This window comes from Dreissena polymorpha, chromosome 2, assembly GCF_020536995.1.
Source record: "Dreissena polymorpha isolate Duluth1 chromosome 2, UMN_Dpol_1.0, whole genome shotgun sequence".
Taxonomy (NCBI): Eukaryota; Metazoa; Mollusca; class Bivalvia; order Myida; family Dreissenidae; genus Dreissena; species Dreissena polymorpha.
In genome coordinates this window covers 37,206,196-37,232,202 of record NC_068356.1, presented here as the reverse complement: position 1 = coordinate 37,232,202, position 26,007 = coordinate 37,206,196, and the positions used below count along the sequence as shown (strand labels likewise).

Here is a 26,007-nt window from a genome sequence, read left to right as displayed (position 1 = left end):
GCCTCTAAGTGCCACCACTCACACTCGAAATTTGTACAAATCAATAAATAAATTCGGTTTTTAACAAACACGGTGGGCCATAAGAGGGACGTGTACTTCAGTCGTATCGCCTACCTTCGGCTGGTCGTTCTCCTTCACGAACTGACCCATGTCGAAGTTGCATGCCCTGGCATAGGCCACCTTGAACGCGGGCGTCGGCTCGGTAGCCGGACCGGTCAGAGTGATCCGCATCGACGTGATGATCTTCTCCTTGTCAAAAACGAATTTTCGGAGTTCGGGGCCGGGTCCCTCTATGAAGCTTGGCGTAATAGAGCCCTTGCATTTAGCGGGAGCTGCCGTCACATTATATAAAATCAAAATAAGGAAATGCATGTACACGTGGAAATGATAAGAGCACACATAATACTGCCTTATCGAAATACCAGCTGAAACTAAATATAATTTTATTCCATGTAGGACGTTTTTACACAAACATTTTTATAAAGCGGTTATATTTTTATTGGCTAAGACAAAATGTCGTTATTTATAGACCACGTTTGCAATATCTGTATGACTGAATTAACTAACCAAGTGGCCCACTGTGTTTGTTGTATAAGTTGTTGCATGTGAATGAATACTAGTAGAAGTATGTGTCCTTGTACCGCCTCTGTCTGTACTTACAGCAGCCGAGCAGTTCAAACCTCATGGCAGTGTCCTCCCCGACACGCTTTGTCGGCACTATGCGCACGCATCTAGCGTTGAACACGTGATCGAACATCACCGTCGTCGTCGTATTGGAGAACATATTTCCGATATATTCCTGCATTTACAAAGATATATAGATAAACTTAATAGTGATTTGTGTCACAGTCTGAATATACATTCGGTTCTCTGTAAAGTGTCCGCGGTCGAGGAGATAATCGAGTCCCTGGCCGAAAGATAACACAACATTTTTCAAACAAGGAAAATCAAGAAAAATCAAGAAAAAACGCGTATACATGTAGTTGCCAAAAAAAAGTTATGCCAAAAAAACGGTACATGTGTGAAATATAACTTCGTAATGTTATTATACTCAGGCGGCCACTTAGAGGCAAAAGTCAACCGAAAATGGTACTGCAGCCCTTTCTTTCCAATGCCTTACTGCAGTGTATTTAGAGATGTTTTTATTAGTGCCAAAACACAAAATACTTTTTCAAATCATTTAAGATATACAAGAAAATGTGTAGATACCCATATTTTTTATGATGGCTTAAGCTTGGCCTTGGATATTCCTGGGATTGCTTTGTACTGGTACTAGTTATATAACGGTTAAGGTTTATTGAAGAAACTATTGATATGATGATGAAAAATAATGGAAGTTTTTAAGTTAAATCTGTACCACTGCCATGAAAAAGTTATAGCATAAACATGTTTATATTCGCTAGTTGTTTTTTCTTCTTGATAAGTTGGTAGGTTTCACAATTCCAGATGGAGCTTAAACAAAAAATCAAAAGTATAAGGCCTTACCTTAAATTGAATTCAATTTCGCCTTAGGGGCCTACAATTAAATGCGCATTTAACAAGACGCATAAATTTTCCGCGCAATATAATGATATTATCTTGAAGAAAACAATCGTCACCTGTTCATCGCCTTGTCTGTCTGTGACTGTAGCGAAGTTGGTGCAGTCGGTGCTGTACGCAACCCGGAAGTGCGTCACCCGGGACGCCGAATGCGGACTGTCCTTGACCACAATGCCGGATATCAACACCGTCTCTTGAAATTCTACCTGCAGCAAATAGATTAAGCACAACAATGTCTAAATAAAGACGTAGACGTACCCTTTCCGAATTAGAAGCAAAGTAAAAAATGATTGTGCAAACAGCATAAAACCAGAACCGCTTGCGAATGACTCGCAGTCTGTTCCTGTTTTATGCTGTTTTTGCTGCTCATTAGTATCTAAGGTTTGGAGATGAAGCCTTAAAAACTTGAATCTAGTAAGAAATCTTTAATTTGATATAACTCTCTAAAGGACTACAAATGTGTGAAAATACGTATCACAGTGGTAAAGGGTTAACTACTCTGCTACTTTTTCCGTAGATAAATCTAATGTCAGGTAAAACATCAGCAGGCACAATTGGTTTGTACGATACATAGTAAGTGCGTTAGGCCCTTGTAATACCATAGGTATGTTAGTATACAATGGACAAATACTGGTTTAAGAACTTTTATGAGATGCAATTACTCACTTGAATGTAAGAATTATCACCCCTGTTTTGAGACCGGAAGGAGATACTGGGTGGCTCCCTTTCGCCATTAGCTTCCTCGGTGATGGTGAAGCCAACCTGAATGTTGACCGAGTCCCGTATGATTCCCAGAGGCTCGCTGCATGTCACGGCCGCATTGGAAGCACCCTGCCGTCTGTGTCTACGCGCACCCTCAAAAACCTGCGGCGAACAATGGAGTAAACGAAATAACACTGAACGGCAGGGGTCACATTCATGTAAATGTACGGTATAAGTGTCTAATATTCTCACCCCTGGGTTCAAGGTCGCCGTGGTGTAATGGATATGGTGTCCGCCTTGCGACCGGGAGGTCACGGGTTCGATCCCCACCGTGGGAGCGTTCTTTAGATCTCCCCCAAAGACACCAAGTACTGGTTCTAGGCCCAGGAAACGGACTCGAGAGCGTTTATATAAGCCTAAGGCTTTCGACGCAATCGAGCTAAAATAAATAGGTTTAAACTAATATTCTCAAATGTCTATGACAATAACGTTTATAATTCCGATAATACCCGAATTTTTATTTTCTTCAAACCTTTATACATAGACCTTGAGCATAAAGAACAGTTTTCGACAAGTTGTATCGAGTTTTCATAGATTGAGACCTAAATTTATAGTTCGTTATTTGATACGTTGAAAGCATTAAAAGCGCCATGAAAACATTATTCCAGTTAAAGCTATGTGTGACGTTTTCCTTACACGAAATTGACGTCTTTTACCAATTTAAAACTAGAATTTTCGGCGTATATTATATTAACTGAAAAGAACGAACATATCATTCATTTTACATATGAATGTACAACATGAATCTAAATAAACGTGGAGTAAATCACCGGTGATTGATTGCCTGCTAATCAACGCAGCCTCGTATCCGGAAGTGGGTTACAAGCTCCACTGCGCAATATATCGCTCGCCTACAAATGAACACCCTTCCAAATATCTGTTAACGCGCTTTAAACGTATTTTATTGCTGCCAATTGTTTTGACACGATCGATTAGGAAATTAATGGCACCTTCAATGCGATTGTAGATATGCTAATTGAAGAAATATTCACCTTATATTTCCGGGCTTTGGCAGCTGTAATAAATGAGTGAGGAGGTATCCCGCTCCGGTCAACAGCAATGGCGGGAGAAACAAGATAATAAAAACCTTAATGCGCATATAATTGGTACGCTTAGCAACACATTAACAAATCATATCCTGTTGTATGTCGCACATGTTCTGTATATTACGTGGTATTATTAGGCGCCGTACCGGACTGCGGCGGTCTACACGGAAAGATTATTGTGTTTTTCTGCTAGTGTGATGGGTTATTGCAGGTGTGTGTTTCTACATTTTTGCAAAAATGACGAGATTTTTTAAAATGCATTAACATAAGAATTTATTATATATTTCGTTGTTTGTGTGTTTTTTTATTTTTTGTTATGAATAATTAAAACTGTTATTAAAAGCGTTTCGCCAGATTATGTTGGCTCCAATCACAACAGTAATATTGGCAAAGAAATTAAAGATCTGGATCCTTAACAATTTGAAGGAAGTCAAACCGGCTACAAGTTAAACAGGCATTATCAGTGCAATTTTATTTAATATTAGTTTGTGAGATGTTAGGCATCATTTTTTATTTGTGTTAGTTTTCTCTTACGTCACTTTCTCCCGATCGCATTGTTGCTCCAAATCAATCGTTGGTTTGATTTCCACAAACTCTTCAGCTGCGAGAAGAGTGTCAATTAACTTTATCCGTGTATTAAGTGTATGGATTTTGCCGGACGAAATGAATTTGATCTGGGGGCCTAAAAATTGCCCAATGGTTAACTGTGTTAATTGTAAGCGACTTGATTGTGTTATTTCCACTTAAATACTTTTAATCAGCCATTCAACATATATCCCATGTGGTTTGTTCTTGAATTAAAAAAATGATGTGAAAACGAAGTAATTTTGTATGATATTTGCATAACAATTGTAGATAGCCAAAATGTATGCTTGATTTATTGACGAGGACATTAGCAAATAAAAAAAGTAGTACACATGTAGCATAAAAAGGTGGCGAATAAAAGTGTGCCGCATACAATACGAAATGGGTGTGTATGCATATTTTAAGGAGTAAGGCATAACAATAAAAAGAGGGCCTGAAAGGCCCAAAGTCGCTCACCTTAGATAACAAGATATTATTGGGACAAATCTTCTGGCCACGTTTCATGAAGATCGGAAAATAACTGTGGGCTCTAAAGTGTTAACAAGGTTTTACTATAGCCAAATTAGGAAAAATGCCCCGCCCCCTGGCAGCTATGTTTTTTCAACCAACCGGCATCATTTTTGAACTCTTCCAAGATATTATCGGAATGAATCTTCTGACCAAGCTTCATTAAGATGGGACAGTCAATGTGGCCTCTAGAGTGTTAACAAGATTTTACTATAGCCATATAAGGAAAAATGTCCCGCCCCTTGGCAGCCATGTTTTTCAAGCAAAGATTATCATTTTCGAATTCATCCAAGATATCATTGGGACAAATCTTCTGACCAAGTTTCATGAAGATCGGGAAATAAATGGGGCCTCTAGAGTGTTAACAAGGTTTTACTATAGCCAAATAAGGAACAATGCCCCGCCCCCTGGTGGCCACGTTTTTCAACCAATCGGCATCATTTTCTAACTCTTCCAAGATATTATTGGGATGAATCTTCTGACTACTTTTTTATATACCACATTTATATAGCGCCCTTTTCATACTCGAGATGTGCCTTCAAAGGCGCTTTACGGTTTTTCTCTGATTACTGGGTCATAAGTCGTCCATTAACATCTTGGCGCAGTATGCAGCCACGGCACATTGGCTTATTTCCCTCACAGGTACCCATTTATACACCTGGGTGGAGAGGAGCAGATGTGGGATAAATTTCTTGCTCAAGGAAATTCCAGTGGTCGGGGCGGGATTCGAAACCGGGACCTCTCGATCCCTACGCCAGCGTTCTACCATAAGACCACTGCTCCCACTTTTCATGAAGATTGAAACAATAAATGTGGCCTCTAGAGTGTTAACAATATTTTTCTATAGCCACATATAGCCATAAAAGGAAAAATGCCCAGCCCCTTAGCAGCCATGTTTTTCAAGCAACGGTTACTATTTTTGAACTAATCCAAGATATCATTGGGACAAATCTTCTGAGCAAGTTTCATGAAGATCAGAAAATAAATGAGGCCTCTAGAGTGTTAACAAGGTTTTACTATAGCCATATAAGGTAAAATGCCCCGCCCCCTAGCAGCCATGTTTTTCAACCAACCGGCATCAGTTTCGAATTCGTCCAAGATATTATTGGGATGAATCTTCTGACCAAGTTTCATGAAGATCAGACAATAAATGTGGCCTCTAGAGTATTAACAATATGTTACTATAGCCATATATAGCTATATAAGGAAAAATGCCCCACACCTTGGCAGCCATGTTTTTCAAGCAAACGTAACCATTTTTGAACTCATCCAAGATATTATTGAGACCAAACTTCTGACCAAATTTCATGAAGATTGGATAATAAATGTGGCCTCTAGAGTGTTAACAGGGAAAATGTTGACGGCTCATGACGCACGACTGACAAAAAGCGAGCACTAAAGCTCACCATGAGCACGTTGTGCTCAGGTGAGCAAAAAAGAATACCGGATGATGCCATTCCGCTTCCGATCCCTAAAATATTTTAAAGGGTAAAGGATAACAATAAAAAATAGTACAGGATGCTGCCATTCCGCTTCCGATCCCTAAAATATTTTAAAGGGTAAGGCATAACAATAAAAAAGTACGGGATGCTGCCTTTCCGCGTCCGATCCCTAAAATATCTGGCGCTTATTGAAATATGAGCACAACTTTGATTTCCTTGGTCATACTAAACCCATGCCTATATGTACCTATAACTGAGATGTCCTGGTTTGACCCTCAAGCGAATATTGCAATACTATTTGATGTAAAAATATGCTATCAATGACAACAACCGTCAATCTTGTGTATCGTTAGCTGTGATTCCTTAAATAAAATGATACAATAAAATTGTCACTCATACTTCAACTGCCTTTCTGTCAACTTCGTAATTGGTAACGAAATACTGTCGTGGCAAATTATCGCGGCTTATATTGTTTTATTTGTATCTCATGATCAGTTATTAAATGACTCTTATTTAATGCATCGCATATATGGCATTACTCGAAGTATTGCAGTTTGGGATGCTGTTTGGCATTGACACAGACGAAACGAGGTCACTGCTTTGAAGTATGTTGTATCGAGATCTCGTATTCTGTCTTGCATTGGTGTCCTCATGTTTTATATATAAAGCTTCAAATTGGCTTATTGAGGATTATCCCTGGAAATAGGAACGATCAAATATTTACACCCTTTAACCGGCGCATATATGCTACGCATATAATTTTGTGTGTGTAATATGTTACTTTACTTGATATAACCGCTTGTACCGGTGTTGATTACCGATCTCTAGCGCAAATAATATGCGAATAATATATCATTAACAACTAGCAAATTGACGTATTACCCAAACAATGCATAACAGGATTAAACCAAGGCACGCAAGAAAATAAGGAACGCAATATTCGCACCAATAGTCGATTAGTGACAACCTTTGTCATTGAATCTCCACTTAAGTATTTTTGAAAATATACATGTTGAAAACCATGTCCCTAAACCATTGAACAGATACGTTACCAAACTTCAGAGCTACTTGAATAACAATAATATAATCCTTTTGATTATTAAAACTGCCCTTTTTAAATCACAAAACATTATATTTCATCATCTAGACATTAATACTGCTACCAGAAACATTGAACAGCAACGATGCCTTCATTAAGGTAAGGCGACATGTATTTTTCTTTAAAACAGAACAGATACGTTACCATCCTTTTTCACTGAACATCATGTACCCTCGCTGGTATATTTATATCGGGTCTCTTTAAAGTTAATTTTAAATATATAATTTCCAAAACTGATCAACTTCGATATATCTGACAAATATTAATGACGCATCTGATGTAGTTTAGTTTTGGGCAAACAGATACGTTACGAACAGATACGTTACCGATTTTCGCTTTTTGTAATTTAATTCATATTTTCGCGCGCTAACCAAATTATGTCATATAGCTAATGACATCATGTATCAAGAAATATAACTGAACGGCGTTTTTAACTCCTTTTTGTTTTAGGAAAGGAAAAGAAAATATTACAGGCTCAAGAAAACAAGGGTTAGTGGAGATTTTTGCAAATTTCGTTGGACAATAGCTATGAAATGTATTTAATATTTTACCATTTATATCATAGAATTTGATTTTGTTGATATTTGATGATATAGAAGAACTCAATATAGAAATATATTGTAGAACTCGTTGACATTCTTGGTAACGTATCTGTTTTTTTTTTCTGGTAACGTATCTGTTTTAAAACGATACATGATTATATTTAGGAGCTAGATGTGTAATATGCTTTTGAATTTTGAAGACAAATGTTTCGTTATGATAAAATATCATGGTTAAATATAACAAATTACTTTTTTCATTTAGCGTGTGTTAAAATAGTAGACCGATATAGTAAATAGATATCCATTATTTCAGACAGCATGGCAAAATCAAGAGCCGATATGCAACGGCAGTATCGAGAAAGGAAAAAACAGCTTAATAGTACATTCCTTGAAAATGAAAAAAAAGGCAAAATCAATATCGGACGCCCGCAGAAATCATGAAGCCAAAAAACCGCCAGAAGAAATATGAATCTGAAAGAATGTATTGTGCCAAATACCGCGCAAAAAAATAAAGAAAGAAAAAGACAATTACAATTCGAAATGGTTAACAGTTCTGCTCACATACAGGTGCAATCTTCTAATATCTCTAGCTCTACCGACACTGATTTTCAAAACCCAACCAGCTCTACACGATCAAGTACTTCCCCTGGTGAATTGCTTATCAAGTTTCACTTTAATAGTTACAGAAAACGCAGCACATCAGCAAAGAAAAGACGAACGGCATTATCGGCCGCCAGGTCTGAAGTGAAAGCACTAAAAGAGAACTATGGAAACATGCAAAAAGAAGCTTGGAAATATAAAAAGCGGTTCCAGCGAATGAATCAAGAAAACAATATTGATAACAGTATTTCGAGTAAAACAAATGAAAGAAAAGAAAACATGACACCCAAAAGTAAAGCCCATCGCGACATAAGAGAAGCAGGACTGACACCACGGTCAATGCCAAAATCTATAGTCAGAAAACTTGTCATGGGCAATGCTGTATGCGCTGAGATACAAGAGGTTGTAGAGAAATATCCGCAACAATCAAAACGTAGAATGATCATATAGGTATTTAGCGGCAGAATTGTGAAAAAGTATAGATGAATGAATTTACTTAAAAAGAAAACTGATGTAAAAGTACAAGTCAAAAATCAAAACGAGAAAAGTGTCGAATTCACAAAACGGTTCAGAAATCTGAAACAGAAAATTCAGCTGAAAAAAACAGGTTGAATCTTTCTTTGAAAGAGATGATGTTAGCCGATGCATGCCGGGTAAGCAGGATGTTACAATAAGTAACGATGGGCAGAAGAAACAAACTCGAATCTTAACTGATTTCCTGTCAAATTTCCATGAAATTTTTTGTGCCGAAACAGAAGTGATAAAGTGTCCGCGTGCTCAGTTCTGTAAACAGCGCACTCGGCATATAAAACTTACCATTCTGATTTCACGCAACACCTGTCTCTGCACAACGCACCAAAATATGGCTATGAAACTAAAATGTTTGCGATCGCTGAACGTTGACATCAGCCCAAACCCTGAAGTTGTTAGCAAAGCGGTTGATTTAGATAAAATGAAAACAATTATTTCCGGAATTACAGATGAAGATGTAGAGTTTAAATCATGGCAAAGAATGGTTGGCAAAGATGGCAAAAATCGTATGCGTATTGTAAAAACTACGCAAGAAGTACAAGAATTCATTAGCTCTACAGAAAAGCAGTATGAACTATTTTTGCAGCATGTTGAACGCGTGCGTCATTAATATAGATCCGCTGCTGAACTAAAGGCTATGCTTCCGATGAACGAGGTTGTAGTTCAAATGGACTTCGCCGAAATTTTCGCGAGTCAGAGCGCAGATGAAATTCAAAGCGCATATTGGAATGCAACAATTGTAACAATACACCCTGTTGTTGCGCACAGAAAATCGCAAATTGGAAATATTGAGCATAACAACTATGTGTTCGTATCTGACGTTAACCAACGCAACTCACGGGCCGTGGTAGCAATCATTCAGAAGCTGGTACCTTTAATCAAAGCAGAATTACCAAGCGTTACAAAAATTCATTACTGGACTGATTCTCCAACGTCCCAGTACAGGAATAGATACATATTTGACATTTTGTGTCGACATCATTCAATGTTTGGCATCAAGGCCGTTTCGAACTCCTTTGAAAGCGGCCATGGAAAGGGGCCCTGCGATGGTATCGGTGGATCGGCTAAGCGGCAGGCGGCTGACGCAATAAAGCAGGGAAAGGTAAAACTGGAAACTTTTTTATTTGATAAATTCCCTATCTAATTATGTATAATAATATTCGATGGTGCTGCACAAAACAATATATGTATTATATAAAAGTGATAAAAATAAAACTATGTTTCAAAATCAACATTATTAAACATTGATTTCAAAAACGCGATATCTTATTAAACGCTGAAACAAATTAATACACAAAATTAAATACACGTACTAGTACTTGCGATATTGCTTTATTTAATATTTACATTTTATGTTAAACAATCAGTGTGTACCGAGTAAATTTTTAACCACATGGTAATTTTGTTTAATTAAAATTATTAAAACCATTCTAATTATTGTAAGATCAAATTATTAGGAACATAAATATACAATTATTTGCTTTCAAAACAGTCAAATTGAAAATTATGAACAAGTTACGACTACGAACAAAATACACTCCAGTCTTCAAAAGATTATATTATTTAATATATATATATATATATATATATATATATATATACTAATTTTTAAGGTGTCGATACAAGATGCCAGCGAGTTTTATTAATGGGCATCAACACACGAGAAGAAGATCAAATACGTATTTCACACACAAGAGGACTATGACGCAGCAGATGCTTTGATCAAAGAGAAAAACGCCGGCCCAATACCTGGCACCATGAAATTACATGCTGTTGTACCTGCGGACAGTCATTCAGTTTATACACGAGATGTATCGTGCTACTGCCAACAGTGTCTGAGTGGCGACTCTCACTGTGACACTTGGGTAAAACATCAACTTATTACAGGTATGAAAGCTTTGCAAATAATATCCGAATTCAATAAAATTAAGATAGTGTTTCTGCATAAAGCAGTGTTTGGAAAGTATGCATGACAATTAAATTAATAATTATACACAATCATGAAAACCATAGATTGAATCATATCCATTCACAAATGAATAACCTGACATGTATACATATTTGTTATGAATCATTAATATTTTTTTCAGATAAAATTATTCCGCCGATCGCTACAACAGAAACGCCGATCGCTACAACAACAGAAACCGAAATGGAGGTGACGTCTAATGGGACAGAGTAAGAATCACTTGAAATTGGGTCGTTTTTAGCTGCGACATACAGTGAAAACTGGTATATTGGAAAGGTGATGGCACTAGACAAAAGTGATGGGGAAATACATGTCAGCTTTATGACTGAAGTCGTCAGTAAAACGAGCATTACTTATAAATGGCCGAAACCAAGCGATGATCTGTGGGTGTCTAAAGATGACATTATATGTGAAATTTCAGCTCCTTCAGCTGTCGGTAGATCAGAAAGGGCATTCGCGCTTGACGACAGTACTCTGAAACTCATTGAAAATAAGTTTAAACAGAAATAAACATTGTATTTTTGTAATGAAAAGATACGTTACTGCAATTGAAAATTGCATTGTTATCGATGTTTTACATGCTATGTAGTCGTTCACACACATAAACAGACTTATTTGTTGTTTGAAAGTGTTTTAAAGTTATTGTTAACGTTCCTACTATGTTTTGTCAGTATCTATTTGTATGTAAAAATTAACACAATTTACTTTCATTCCATTTCGTACATGCATGTTATTTTTTTAAGATTTGTAATATACATATAAAACATAAAACATTTTTACTATCACATTACTATTTTTATCATAACTGTTGGTTTCTATTTAATACCATTAAACCAGATTGCCGTTGCTGACACATATAGAAAACAGATACGTTACCACGATTATAAAGAACTCAATGCTCGGTGTTTTGCACGCGGTGTACTATTTAACACAAAACGATAGACGGATATGTTGTTTTACCTAATGTTTGTAAGTTATTGTTTTGTGAGCTTGTATTTTGCATACCATCATTAACACACGTATAGAACTGGATACGTTACCATGACCAAAAATGACATTGTGTGCTCTGTTTATTAAAAACTGTACAAAAATTGCTGATTCAGACATATAATCGATTGGTCGATTGTGTAAGAACTGTTAACATGTGTTCATGTTCAAAATTTAACATAAATCTGTGTCTTGTAGAATAAAATAAACAGATACGTTACCATCTCTTGTCATTTATTTACTCTTAATTGTATAGAGATACATTACAAACTTTATCCCTACTTAATTGTACTATAATCCCAGTAAGAAACACTGGTAGTTTGATAAACTAATTCACATTGGATTGATATGTATATATATATTGGAATAAATAAGCCTGATCGATAAGACGTATTTTCCAGCACAAATTTCACACCCCGGATGGAACTTAAATATTTTATTCAAACTGTCTAGCGAAGCATCAAATCATATAACATTTTAATGATTGATAGTTGTTAGAATGTGAATCAGTCTTTAAATCAAATACAACCATGCTTATACAATCGACCTTTAAACTAAGCAAAACCAACGTCACGTATCTGTTTTGCATAAAAAATGAGTTAAGGGTTACTTAATTTCAACATAAGTGAAGAGAATTTGGGTAAAACGTTAGAAGAACCAGTATCTTTTTTATGTTATACATGCATTGAACTTTCATAAAAAGATGTTTTCAGTTCTTAAGCGCAACATTAAATTTTAAGCTCGACCAACATCCTAGTTTACTACTTTAGTGGAGAATCAATGCTCGACCAACATCCTAATTTACTACTTTAGTGGAGAATCAATGTGGTTCAAGATTTCTTATTCGGTTCTTTGTCTGCGCTCCTTTTCACCTTCGTCTGACTTCTTATTATGGCGGTTAAGTCTTATTAAGTTTGCGAATTCTCGGAAATGGAGCCCATTCTTTCTGTATAAGATTGTGATTAGATGACAAACGTGTAAATATATGTAGACGCACTTGTTCTAGTATTCGTTCGCAGCAGAAAACTCGCCTACAATAACTCAAGTTGTTTTTCCGGATCACAAAAAGCACGCCTTTCTAGAATTTCATGCCGCTCAAGACATTCCAGTGTCTTACTGTCTAATATCAACAAGATCCGTAACAATAAGCTACATTTAACCATTCAGATTTTTGTTTTTGTTAATTCAACACATCGGCTTTTTATGGTAACGCGCATTGTTTTAGGGGTATACCGGTATTACAGTTTTGATATTGTTTTTTTAAATAAAATATATAATTATTATATGTAATGACAATTGACTTGTAACACAACAAGACCGTGTTGTTGTTTATGGCGTTATCACCATTTACATATCAAAAGGTATTAAAATGGAAAAGTAACCTTGCAATTTTGCATACTTATATCACAACCTCGCATCGCATCATGTAAAACACAACACCAGCTAGACCGAGAACAGAGGACAGTTTTAGTTTTAGGCCCTGCTTCAATTTAGCATGTGTACGTATGATGAGGAGACAATTAACGGCGTGATTTTAGTTATATTTTACTGTACGTGTGGTCTAAACTGTGTATTAAAAAAGAAAATGATATATGTACATCCAATATCTCGAACATCACATGAGTTGACAACTGATTTGTAGACTATTTTCCTTCAATAACTTGTTTTATCCCGACTTCTACGATCTTGAAACAAAAACACACACTTGAACCTGGTAAGCTCCCGTATACGCATGCCCCCTGATTTGTGTGTTTAGGGTTGATTATTAGGCCTATAAAGAAATATAAATATACGTGTTGTATTGAGACTGCATTTTATATTTCATTAAAACGTGGAGTGTACTCGAATAACGCGATGTTTGAATGAAGTGTTTTGTTTAACAATTGACAGATTGTGGACAGTGTAAGTGACTTAAAAGGGTGTTAAACTTAATAATGTTTGTGCACAGTCTTTTTCGAAGGAAATTGACGTAAGCTTTAAAGAGTACATGTAATTTAATTTCTTTGATGAATAAGTCTTTCTAATTAGTTAATCTAAGAATACATATCCAACGGTTTTCAATGGCAAATGAGGATGGCGATAAACAACATCAGAGAATATTAGGTCACTGTCTTTTTGTACTTTAATTTATCCGACGAGTTGGACAGACTCGCTGTGTAAGCCTTTCAGAGACGAATTGGATAAATTCAAATACATAAAGGCAGTAACCTAATATTATATTTTTCTTACAATATTTTTTCTAATACACTCAAAATAGAAGTATTCAATTATTAAGAAACAAGAGATGTGTTTGTCAGAAACACAATGCCCCCTATTGCGCCACTTTGAAGCCATACATTTCACCTCTCACCTTGAAGGATGACCTTGACCTTTCACAACTCAAAATGTGCAGCTCTATGAGATACGCATGCATGCCCAATATGGAGTTGCTATCTTCAATATTTGCAAAATTTGACCTATGACCATGACCTTGAAGGATGATCTTGACCTTTCAAAACTCAAAAATGTGCAGCTACATGAGATACGCATGCATTTTAAATATCTAGTTGCTATCTTCAATTTTGCAAAATTTGACCTTTGACCTTGACCTTGAAGGATGACCTTGACCTTTCACCACTCAAAATGTGCAGCTCCATGAGATTCACATGCATGCCAAATATCAAGTTGCTATCTTAACTATTAAAAAGTTATGGCCAATGTTAAAGTATTCGGACGGACGGAATATTTGACATGTGACCTTGAAACATGACCTTGATTTTCACCTTTCACCACTCAAATTGTTCAGCTCTAGGAGATACACATGCATGCCAAATATCAAGCTGCTATCTTCAATAGTAAAAAAGTTATGGATAATGTTTAAGTTTTCGGACAGACGGAATATTTGACATTAGACCTTGAAAGATGACCTTGACCTTTACTTTTCACCACTCAAAGTGTTCGGCTATAAGAGATGCACATGCATGCCAAATATCAAGTTGCTATGTAAAATATTGAAAAAAGTTATGACCGTAAAAGTTTGTTTTCGGACGGACATACTGACTGACTGACGGACAGTTCAACTGCTATATGCCACCCTACCGGGGGCATACAAATAGCAAACCATATTAAATTAACTTCATTTAAATCTAACATTGCGAAGTACTATCATATTTGCTGGGTCTCTTTTCCGGTTACGAAACTTGAAATTATCCTTAAGAATTCCAGGCGCAAGCAAAGTAAAAACAAAATATCGCTATATGCCTCGATACAAATTCGAACAGTATTTCGAATGTTAAACACTTAAGTAGACCACAGAAGGTATAGTTCAATTAAAATTCTTGTTTCATCAAACTAAATGACCAAAAATAAAGTTGTTTCATCAAACTAAATGACCAAAAATAAAGTTATGTCATTTGCAACTTTCAAATGTGTCCCCTACGTTAAGCATGATGCAGCATTTATCATCGCAGATAATGTTTATTTTAGCCTACAAACAACTCTTCTAAAACTTTTCTTTAGAAACAAATGGTTCAATAACTGTTGAACAAGAAATGTGTCCACAGGACACGGATGCCCCCAACTGTAACTTTGTCACTACATAAAAGTATAACTGTGTAAATATTTTTTAGAAATACAGCGCCTACATTTTATTAAACTATGAGTTTGCTGCATATATAGGTGTTCAATATTTAAATTTTGTTGTTTGTTACATATGTCATCTGCTGCAGTTTGTAGATATTTTTTCGCTGTAAAAACAACTATCGTGTTTTCTATATATCACCCTCTTTATTATTTCATATTTTTACATTTTCAGAATTAACATACTGCTTTGGAGTAGACAAAAAGAGATAGAGAGGAAAGGCCTTGCCCATATACACATGCATGCCAAATATGAAATTGCTATCTGAAGCGACATAGACGTTATGAGCATTTTTCGAAATCTAAACGCAAAGTGTGACGGACAGACGGACGGACGGACAGACGAACGGACAGTCCGATCACTATATGCCCGCCTTCGGGGGCATAAAAATGTCTTAGAATATCAAAATAAATCAGAAAGCTACTAAACTAGAGAGCGGATAACATGCTTAATCCTTGAAATGCACTAAGTGACCCCGTGACCTAGTTTTTGACCGGCATGACCCATATTCGAACTTGACCTAGATATTGTCTTGATACAACTTCTTACCAAGTTTAGTAAAGATCAGATGAAAACTACTTCGATTAGAGAGCGGACACCATGCTAAATCCTTGAAATGCACTAAGTGACCCAGTGACCTAGTTTTTGACCCGGCATGACCCATATTCGAACTTGACCTAGATATTGTCTTGATACAACTTCTGACCAAGTTTAGTAAAGATCAGATGAAAACTACTTCAATTAGAGAGCGGACACCGTGCTAAATCCTTGAAATGCAATACGTGACCACGTGACCTAGTTTTTGACCCGGCATGACCCATATTCGAACTTGACCTAGATATTGTCTGGATACAACTTCTGACCAAGTTTGGTAAAGATCGGATGAAAACTATTTGAATTAGAGAGCGGACACGAAAAGTGTGACCGACCGACCGACGGACAGTGCGAAAACTATATACCCCCTTTTCTTCGAAATGGGGGCATAAAAAGTTTAACCACTACTGACTCTTGCTCTACGCTCAACATATTGTGTATGGATCAGAATCACCGTGTATATTACTCACAACATATTGTGTATGGATCAGAATCACCGTGTATATTACTCACAACATATTGTGTATGGATCAGAATCACCATGTATATTTTAATTATTTAAAATAATTTTCACCAAGTTTTATTTGTAACCATGATGGGTTTATTCAAGAACAAAAGGCATTAACTAATATCCTCTATTTCTTTGACGAATTGTACGTTACATTCAGAAAAAATATCGAAAGAACAAACGGTTAAAGTATGTTCTCGTGGACATTTCAATGCATATTGTACGCTCACTAGAGCGTTTGAATGACAATTTAATGGAGCCAAAAACATACAGCAAACTGAAACAAATAAACATAAATAAGTAACGTTCTATTGGGTTATCATGTCAATAACAACTAAGTTATGTTAATGCGATAAGATTTAACCATAGCAACTTAATGTTTCATATTAAATGCAACGAATATTTTTCTAGTACATGTTATTGCAACACAAACCCAATGTTATAGTCAGTTAATATTTTATAAGCATATACGAGAATGTCAATATCGTTGATTACCACGGTATTAATACGTGTCCTTTTATACCATTCATACGACCTTGTATATCAACACGCAAAGATCATGATTTGCCAATTTTCGCCGAACTCAACTTGTAAAATAAGGTGAACTATGAACATACAATATAAAACTATTGTGTTCAAAATGACGTCTTGTATAACAGAGAACAATTGCTTCGCGCGATCGAGTTTTCTGCACGCGGACCCGATGGTATGCATTGAATTTAAAATTAATTTCAGTCTAAAATCGCGAGTCATCAATCAACAACGACTCTGTTTAGATATCAAATACACGAACTACAACAACACGGCACCTTCATTAACGAGATTTGTATAAAGACACCACGGTCCGACATTAACCAATTTTAGTATATATTATTGGCGTAACATCGCCGCAGTTTTATGGCGTTATTATCACTAAATAATTTGACAACACGTTTCGTTACTTTTCAATACATCATTAGACGAAAATTTATTAAGATAATCGAATAAAGCGACAAGAATCCAGCAATAAAATGATCAACGCGTGAACGCGTAATTGCGAGTTTTCGAACGTGCAATGACGGCCTCGAGTCTGGGAATTTGTACGGGAAACATTGCAGCGCATGTGAAATGCCGTAATATTAAACAAGTTTGCTATCTACGCATGCATCTTATCTTTCGCGATTTTATTTATATTTAAAAATTCTTGAAATTTAAATGGATTATATGTAAACCGACATCATATGTGACCAAGTAAGACCCTAAGATATAAGTTCCGGATTAACGAAAGTGAAAAACACAACAAGTTTTAACCACTGATACAAGTTTAAACAATACATTTAGGTACTATATTACTTGACTAACTGTTACTTCAATGCATTTTCAATTCAATATGAATACATATATCAATACAGAAAGAACCGTTTAAAGATTATAAATGACATGAGTCATATTTTACATAGAAATATTTTTATTCTACAACAAAATATGAGTAAACATGGTATTTTCAAACTTTATTGAAGTAAACAGCATTAGAATTATTGTACCAAAATAGATAGGCTATATTATATAATTTATTGTATATTCATTCTTAATATTCATGTGGTGGTTTAAAAACATATAAAGTATTCACAATAGACTTAACTACACAGGATCCGCCACTTAAACAAACTACATATTTTCATTTAACAATTTCTGTCAATAAAATAAACATGCAGCTGAAAAACGTTCAGCACTGCATAAAATAAAGGCGCATATTAGTAATCATTAACTAGTTATACCATGTGTTTAATTTAACTACAAGTATGAGAAGATCGCAGTACTTCGGGGAAACCGAAAATTGCACGATTTTTTCCAAAACTCTTATGAAAATACTATTAAGTATAAGAATTTCACAATGATAACAACTGCAAGAATAATGTTCTATGTTGTTTGCCGAAATGCATGTACAGCATCTAGGGCAGGACGATTACTGAGATTAATTTCTTACTGTTAAAATTTTCATATTAACACAAAGTATACAAATATTATGATAACCGTATGTCCGACTTACTTGTTGATCTTTTAGGTAACATGTTTGTACTATTATATTAACATGTTAATGAACGGCGTGACACACACAAAATTGCCGAAGATTGCATACATCCCCTCAGAATCATGCGGCATATAATTATTTGACGCTTTTCACTTAATTTTCTTTAAATTCATTTAATTAAGTCTTTTGATTGTTTGTGTTATTGTTGGTTTTACATTAATCTATTTTATATCAGTCAAACGATTAATAGTGTACCTTTGTGAAACCATGAAACAAAGAACATTTGACATTATGTTTTACGTGCAGGTTTCTCTTCAAAACGCTTTATGAACACCCGCCCAATAAACCATTCATTCGACACTGTATACGTAATACTTAGTACATGTAGTTACCTTATTATCAAGTATGTAACACCATCTCAACTCCACAAAGATAAGCACCACGTGTAAGCCGATGATATATGTAACCCAAGTCCTCATTTTTAATTGCGACAAAATACTGCAGTCCACAAAGATTCAGCTCCTTAATGGCGCATGCAACATCAGTCAGAGCGTTATATAGCACCTGTCTTGGATCACGCCACGCGATGTCGAATAATCGTTGGGGCGAGCGACCAAATCGCGATTATCGAACCCTAGTGAATTATTAGAATGTTACTATTTTATTGCCTTTGCAATACATGGTCTTACGTTGTTTTAAATTGTAACATTCATTATCATTTTATCATAAAAGATCGTTGTTAGGAAATTGAAATGAATTACGTTTTGCATTTTAATGCAGGCCAAGAGACATGACGACAAGCGTTGTCACGTTGATGGCTGTGCTCCAATAAATAGGTTATCGCGTAAAACGTTAATGGATGTCAACACACCGGTAACTGTCGATTGTTTTGTTACAAATAACTTTTAAAAACATTTTTTCTTAAGACTTTAAACTAATGCATACAAGGCAGATTTTTATGCTGCTTTATGCAATGTGAAATACATCTGAATTACTTTATTTAATAAGCCTGCATCCTTGTTCAAAACTTCATTGTGTACTGAACGGTTCTCCCTCCCTCCCTCTCCTCTTCACTCTCTCTCCCTCCCCTCTCCCTCTCTCTCTCCCTCTCTCTCTCTCCCTCCCTTCCTTTCTCCCTCCCCTCTCTTCTCTCTCTCTCTCTCCCCCTCATTCTCTCTCTCTCTCCCCCTCCCTCCCTTTCTCCCTCCCCCTCTCTTTCTCCCTCCCCCTCTCTCTCTCAGTCCGCACGGGCTTATCAGGGACGACACTTTCCGCCTAAACTGGATTTTCGGTAAGGAGGGACTTCCTTGAAACTTAAAATACAATAAAAGTGGAAAGTGTCGTCCCTTATTAGCCTGTGCGGACTGCACGGGCTAATCTGGGATGACACTTTACGCACATGCATTAAGCCAAGTTTTCTCAGAACGCGACTCATATCAATATACCGTATGGATGGCTGAATGATTTGTTCTAGTCATCAGCAGGACACTGGTCTGAGCCCTGCTGGAGTCAAACTTTTTATTTTAATATTTCTGAAAATAAATTATTAATATTAATAGGGACCTAGGTAGATCCGTGAATAAAATATACCAATTTTAGGCATTTACTAACACACTTAAAAATGCGTCAATCTGTTAACAAGTCCGTTTTATTTTATTTTTAAATCTAATGTTTGATATCACTTAGTCCATATGCAATGAGGTAGCCGTGGTGTAATGGAAATGATGTCCGCCTTGTCACGGATTTGATCCTCACCTTTGGAGCGTTCTTTAAAGCTCTACTTAAAACATTACGAACTGGATCTACCCTAGAAACGGACTCAAGAATGTTTCAATAAGCCGAGGCTGTTGATGCAATCGAGTTCAAATAATAAGGTTGAGGCGAAACTTTGTGACATTATCACTTTGTGATTATATGCTTCGTCAGTTTGGTTGTGCGTGGGATATCGCGTGAGTTGGTAGCAAACGTTTGATTTCACACCTCTTTCGTGCAATGTGCTGCGTAGCCTGTAAACATATTTGATAAGCCCTGGGTAAATTACTCATTTTGAAGAGCTCTTATTTTAAACAGAATTTAGTGAATCGTTGAAGTTTTGTTAATTAACGGCATACGTGTGTACTGATTTTTTTCTAATATCAAATCTGGTAATAGAGAAAAATAAAGAGTGCGAATTATCAAATACTAGACGTTATCTGTATACACCCTCGCAAACAAACAGTCGTAAAGTGCGTCATCATAACATTGTAATGCATTGTCTATATCTAAAGCATAGAGTAGAGAAAGAAACTGTTCTTACGATTTAGTAAACGAAAAAAATGACGATGTAAAATTCGCAAAAATGTCTGTATAATTCTTGCACAATTTACTACACGATGTACTTATTATCGTGTCGCACTAAAAAAAAGTCTTGCTTAAATTGTTCTGTTCTGTTCTGTTAATTATAAGCATAGTTCAATGAAATATCATCAACATAAAAATTATATGGAACATGTCTAAGAATATACGTTTTCTATACACAAAATGACCCATCCAATGAATGAATGGTGGTGATTCAAAGACATCTGGCAATAACTGGTAGGTCATAAAAACATGTTTGTTTGCAATCCTGGTTTAATAGCCATAAACCGTATATAAGCTTTTTAAAGATAAGATTTACGTCTTGTGCTTAAAGACGTATATAACAAATCGAAATGTTTAGAAACATTGTATGAGAATAAACATTGATGTTTAAATCAAATTCTACATTCAGCAAATTGTTTTTAAAAGATTTTAAAGTAGCCAGTTCCTAAGCTTTCGGACAACCTAAATGGATGATGTTAACCATCCGCATTGTGACAACTGTTGCGAATTCCAAGAAAGGCGTTTGACAGGTAACCCGAGTTTTTGACGACGAACAATGACAGGAGTACAACGGACGATGATGGACAAGAAAATGCATCCATTCAAAATACAAATGCATGCATTTACTATCGTAAGTTTATTTTTTGAATTGGTAATCTCGGAAATCGGAACAAATTAGGACCAATGTAATTACAAAAGTAACACTGCCAAGCGATTTGCCATTTTTATGCATAATTTATTGCGTGTCCCTAGCAATTTGGAGCTCACTACTTTGCTAACTCAATAAAGCGGACATGGAACTCCGATTATAGTGCTGTTTGTTAAATTAGCCGTATTAACAATTAATACTTTACGACTTTTGCATTTGCGTTAGCGTAGAAAACAAGAGGGCCATGATGGCCCTGTATCGCTCCACTGCTGAAAAAAGGCTATTCAAATATCTGCATGTGCAAATACTGAAATATAGGCCCTATTTAAGCACATGTACACTTTTGTGACCCACTGGGCTTGGTCAAATTTAACCCCAGGGGCATAATTTGAGCAAACTTTGTAGAGGACTACTATATCTCACTACATGTACATACAAAATATGGTAGCCCTAGGTCCTAGAGTTTAGGACAAGAATATTTTTAAAGTTTTCACAAAATAAGCAAGATATAAGCGTATATAATGTTCAATATTGTGACCCGCGGGTCAGGGTCAAATTTGACCAAAAGGGCATAATTTGAACAAACTTGGTAGAGGAATATAAGATGTTATAGCATACCAATTTGATAGCCATAGTCTGAATGGTTTTCAACAGGAAGATTTTTAAAAATTTCACAAAATAGGCGCTTTATAAGCGTTTATTCAATTTTGTGACCCCCCTGGGCAGGGTCAAAGTTGACCCCAGAGGCATTATTTGAACAAATTTGGTAGAGTTTATTAGATGTCACTACATATGTTCAGTTTTGTGACCCCCCGGGCAGGGTCAAATTTGACCCCAGGGGCATAATTTTAACAAACTTGGCAGAGAACTGTTAGATGTCACTACATACCAAATTTGGTAGCCCAATGCCTTATGGCTAAGGACAAGAGATTTTTTTTTAAGTTTTCACAAAATAGACACTTTATAAGCATATAATCGATTTTGTGGCCCCCAGGGCAGGGTCAAATTTGACTCCTGGGGCATAATTTGAACAAACTAAGTGGAGGACTATACAATGTCACTACATACCAAATTGTGTAGCCCTAGGCTTAATGGTTATGGACAAGATTTTTTTTTACGTTTTCACAAAATAGGCAATATATAAGCATATGTTCAATTTTGTGACCGCCGGGGCAGGTTCAAATTTGACCCCTGGGATAAAATTTAAAAAAATTTGGTAGAGGACTATAAGATGTAACTACAGTCTACATACCAAATTTGATAGCCCTACGCTGGATGGTTATGAACAGAAAGATTTTTCACAAAATAGGCCTTATATAAGCATATGTTCAATTGTGTGATTCCCCGGGGCAGGGTCGAACTTGACCCCAGGGGCATAATTTGAACAAACTTGGTAGAGAACTATAAGATTTCACTACATACCAAATTTGGTAGCCCTAGGCCCAATGTTTATGGACAAGAATATTTTTAAAGTTTTCACAAAAAAGGCCTTATATAAGCATATGTTCAATATTGTGACCCTCGGGGCAGGGTAAAATTTGACCCCAGTGGCTTAATTTTAACAAACTTCGTAGAGAACTATAAGATGTCACTACATACCAAATTTGGTAGCCCTAGACCAAATGGTTATGGAAAAGAAGTTTTTAAAGTTTTCACAAAATAAGCCCTTTATAATATTCAATTTTGTGACCACCCCCGGGCAGTTTCAAATTTGACCCCAGGGGCATAATTTGAATAAACTAAGAAGAGAACTATTACATGTCACTACAAACCAAATTTGGTAGCCTTATGCCATACGGTTATGGACAAGAAGATTTTTGAAAGTTTTCCCACAATAGGCCTTATATAAGCATATGTTCAATTTTGTGTGCCACGGGGCAGGGCCAAACTTGATCCCAGTGGCATTATTTGAACAAACTTGGTAGAGGACTATAAGATGTCACTACATACCAAATTTGGTAGCCCTACCCTTAATGTTTATGGACAAGAAGATTTTGAAAGTTAAAAAAAAAAATACCTTTATAAGCATATATTCAAATTTATGACCCCCATGGCAGTTTCAAATTTGACCCCAGGGGCATAATTTGAACAAACTAAGAAGAGAACTATTACATGTCACTACATACAAAATTTGGTAGCTCTATGCCATACAGTTATGGACAAGCATATTTTAAAAGTTTTCACAAAATAGGCCTTATAAAAGCATATGTTCAATTTTGTGACCCTCGGGGCAGTGTCAAACTTGACCCCAGGGGCATAATTTGAAAAAATTTGGTAGAGGACTATAAGATGTCACTACATACCAAATTTGGTAGCCCTAGGCCCAATGGTTATGGACAGAAAGATTTGAAAAGTTTTCACAAAATAGACCCTATATAAGCATATGTTCAATTTTATGACCCTGTGGCAGGGTCAAATTTGACCCCAGGGGCATAATTTGAACAAATTTGGTAGAGGACTATAAGATGTCTCTACATACTAAATTTATAAGCCCTAGGTCCAAATGTTATGGACGAGAAGATTTTTAAAGTTTTCACAAAAAAGGCCCCATATAAGCGTATGTTCAGTTTTGTGACCCCCGAGGCAGGGTCAAATTTGACCCCAGGGGCATAATTTGAAGAAATTTGGTAGAGGATTATAATATGTCTCTAAATACCAAATTTGATAGCCCTAGGCCCAATGGTTATGGAAGAGAAGATTTTGAAAGTTTTCACAAAATAGGCCTTATATAAGCATATGTTCAATTTTGTGACCCCCAGGGCAGGGTCAAATTTGACCCCAGGGGCATAATTTGAAGAAATTTGGTAGAGGACTATTAGATGTCTTTACATACCAAATTTGATAGACCTAGGCCCAATGGTTATGGACAGAAAGTTTTCACAAAATAGACCCTATATAAGCATATGTTCAATTTTATGACCCCGTGGCAGGGTCAAATTTGACCCCAGGGGCATAATTTGAAGAAATTTGGTAGAGGACTATAAGATGTCTCTACATACTAAATCTATTAGCCCTAGGCCCAATAGTTATGGACGAGAAGATTTTTAAAATTTTCACAAAAAAGGCCCCATATAAGCGTATGTTCAGTTTTGTGACCCCCGGGGCAGGGTCAAATTTTTACCCCAGGGTCATAATTTGAACAAAGTTGGTGGAGGACTATTAGATGTCTCTACATACCAAATTTGATAGACCTAGGCCCAATGGTTAGAGACGAGAAGATTTTGAAAGTTTTCACAAAATAGGCCTTATATAAGCATATGTTCAATTTTGTGACCCCCGGGTCAACTTTGACCCCGGGAGCATAATTTGAAGAAATTTGGTAGAGGACAGAGCATAATTTGAAGAAATTTGGTAGAGGACTATTAGATGTCTCTACATACCAAATTTGATAGCCCTAGGCCCAATGATTACGGACGAGAAGATTTTGAAAGTTTTCACAACATAAGGCCTTATATAAGCATATGTTCAATTTTGTGAACCCCGGGGCAGGGTCAAATTTGACCCCAGGGGCATAATTTGAACAAATTGTTAGAGGACTATTGGATGTCTCTACATACCAAATTTGATAGCCCTAGGCCCAATGATTATGGACGAGAAGATTTTGAAAGTTTTCACAAAATAGGCCTTATATAAGCAAATTTTCATTTTTGTGACCCCCCCCCCCCCCCCCCCGGCAGAGTCAAATTTTACCCCAGGGGCATAATTTGAACAAATTTGAAAAAGGTTCACCCCAGGAACATTCCTGTGAAATTTCATCAGAATTGGACCAGTAGTTTAGGAGAAGATATTTTAAGGAAAAGTTAACGCACGCATGCACGCACGCACGGATGCTCGCACAATGGACACAGGACCATTACATAAGCCCCGCTGGTCTCTGGCCAGTGGAGCTAAAAACGTAAGCTGAGTCACTGGCACTCTATCAACACACTGACGTGAATAAACCAGCCATCTCGTTAGAGACCATAAAACAGCAATGCTGCGACCAACAAATCTGCCATGTTAGGGCAATAACCATACATTAACAATTTACAAGATTTAATCAAATTAATGTCACGTAGCTTCATGTTGTTCATAGTATATTGACACTGACGTGCCTGTTATTATGACATAGTACCGCCCACCCCACCCTGCACGTATGAAACTTGCAAAAATTCGTTAAACATTTGTACAAAAAGCAACTAAGACATATATACTGTATTTCAAAGAAAAATACAACTCTCATAATTATTAAATTCTATTTACAAGAGAAAAAAATGCAACAAAAACTGAATTTCTTGACATCCGTAAGGTTTAAGGAGATGGATGTTGAAGACCAGAAATCCTTAAACCTGTAGAAGTTTTTTTATTTAAGTATTTTAATTGCGTTTTGAGCAATACCATCAATTTCATATTAGTTAGGCAATGTTTTAATTGTTTAAACATTTTTTCAAATACAAATAGAAAATATATGTACAAGGTCGCCGTGTTGTCATGGATATGGTGTCCGCCTAGCGACTTGGAGGTCACGGGTTCGATCCCCACCATGTGAGCGTTCTTTAGATCTCTCCCAAAGACACCAATTACTGGTTCTAGGCCCAGGAAACGGACTCGAGAGCGTTTATATAGGCCTTAGGCTTTCGATGCAATCAAGCTAAAATAAATAGGTTTAAACTAAATATATGTAGAAATAAAATATCA

General features: G+C 36.3%; 1 protein-coding gene across 3 annotated transcripts in view; it reads right to left on the bottom strand.

Annotated features, from left to right (window-relative positions):
- LOC127866632 (venom prothrombin activator nigrarin-D-like) overlaps positions 1–18,907 on the bottom strand; it is a 163,439-nt gene extending 144,532 nt beyond the window's left edge. For 2 of the 3 annotated variants that reach the window (XM_052407335.1, XM_052407333.1), the window contains exons 1-5: positions 18,734–18,907; positions 2,206–2,403; positions 1,599–1,745; positions 661–799; positions 115–332 (exon numbers count right to left, since the gene is read on the bottom strand). In XM_052407335.1, the coding sequence (XP_052263295.1) occupies positions 115–332; positions 661–799; positions 1,599–1,745; positions 2,206–2,403; positions 18,734–18,820 (789 nt within the window). In that variant the 5' untranslated portion in view covers positions 18,821–18,907. The remainder of the gene's footprint in view (positions 1–114; positions 333–660; positions 800–1,598; positions 1,746–2,205; positions 2,404–18,733) is intronic. The other variant, XM_052407334.1, reaches the window with a different exon arrangement.
- Between the last annotated feature and the right edge of the window lie 7,100 nt (positions 18,908–26,007).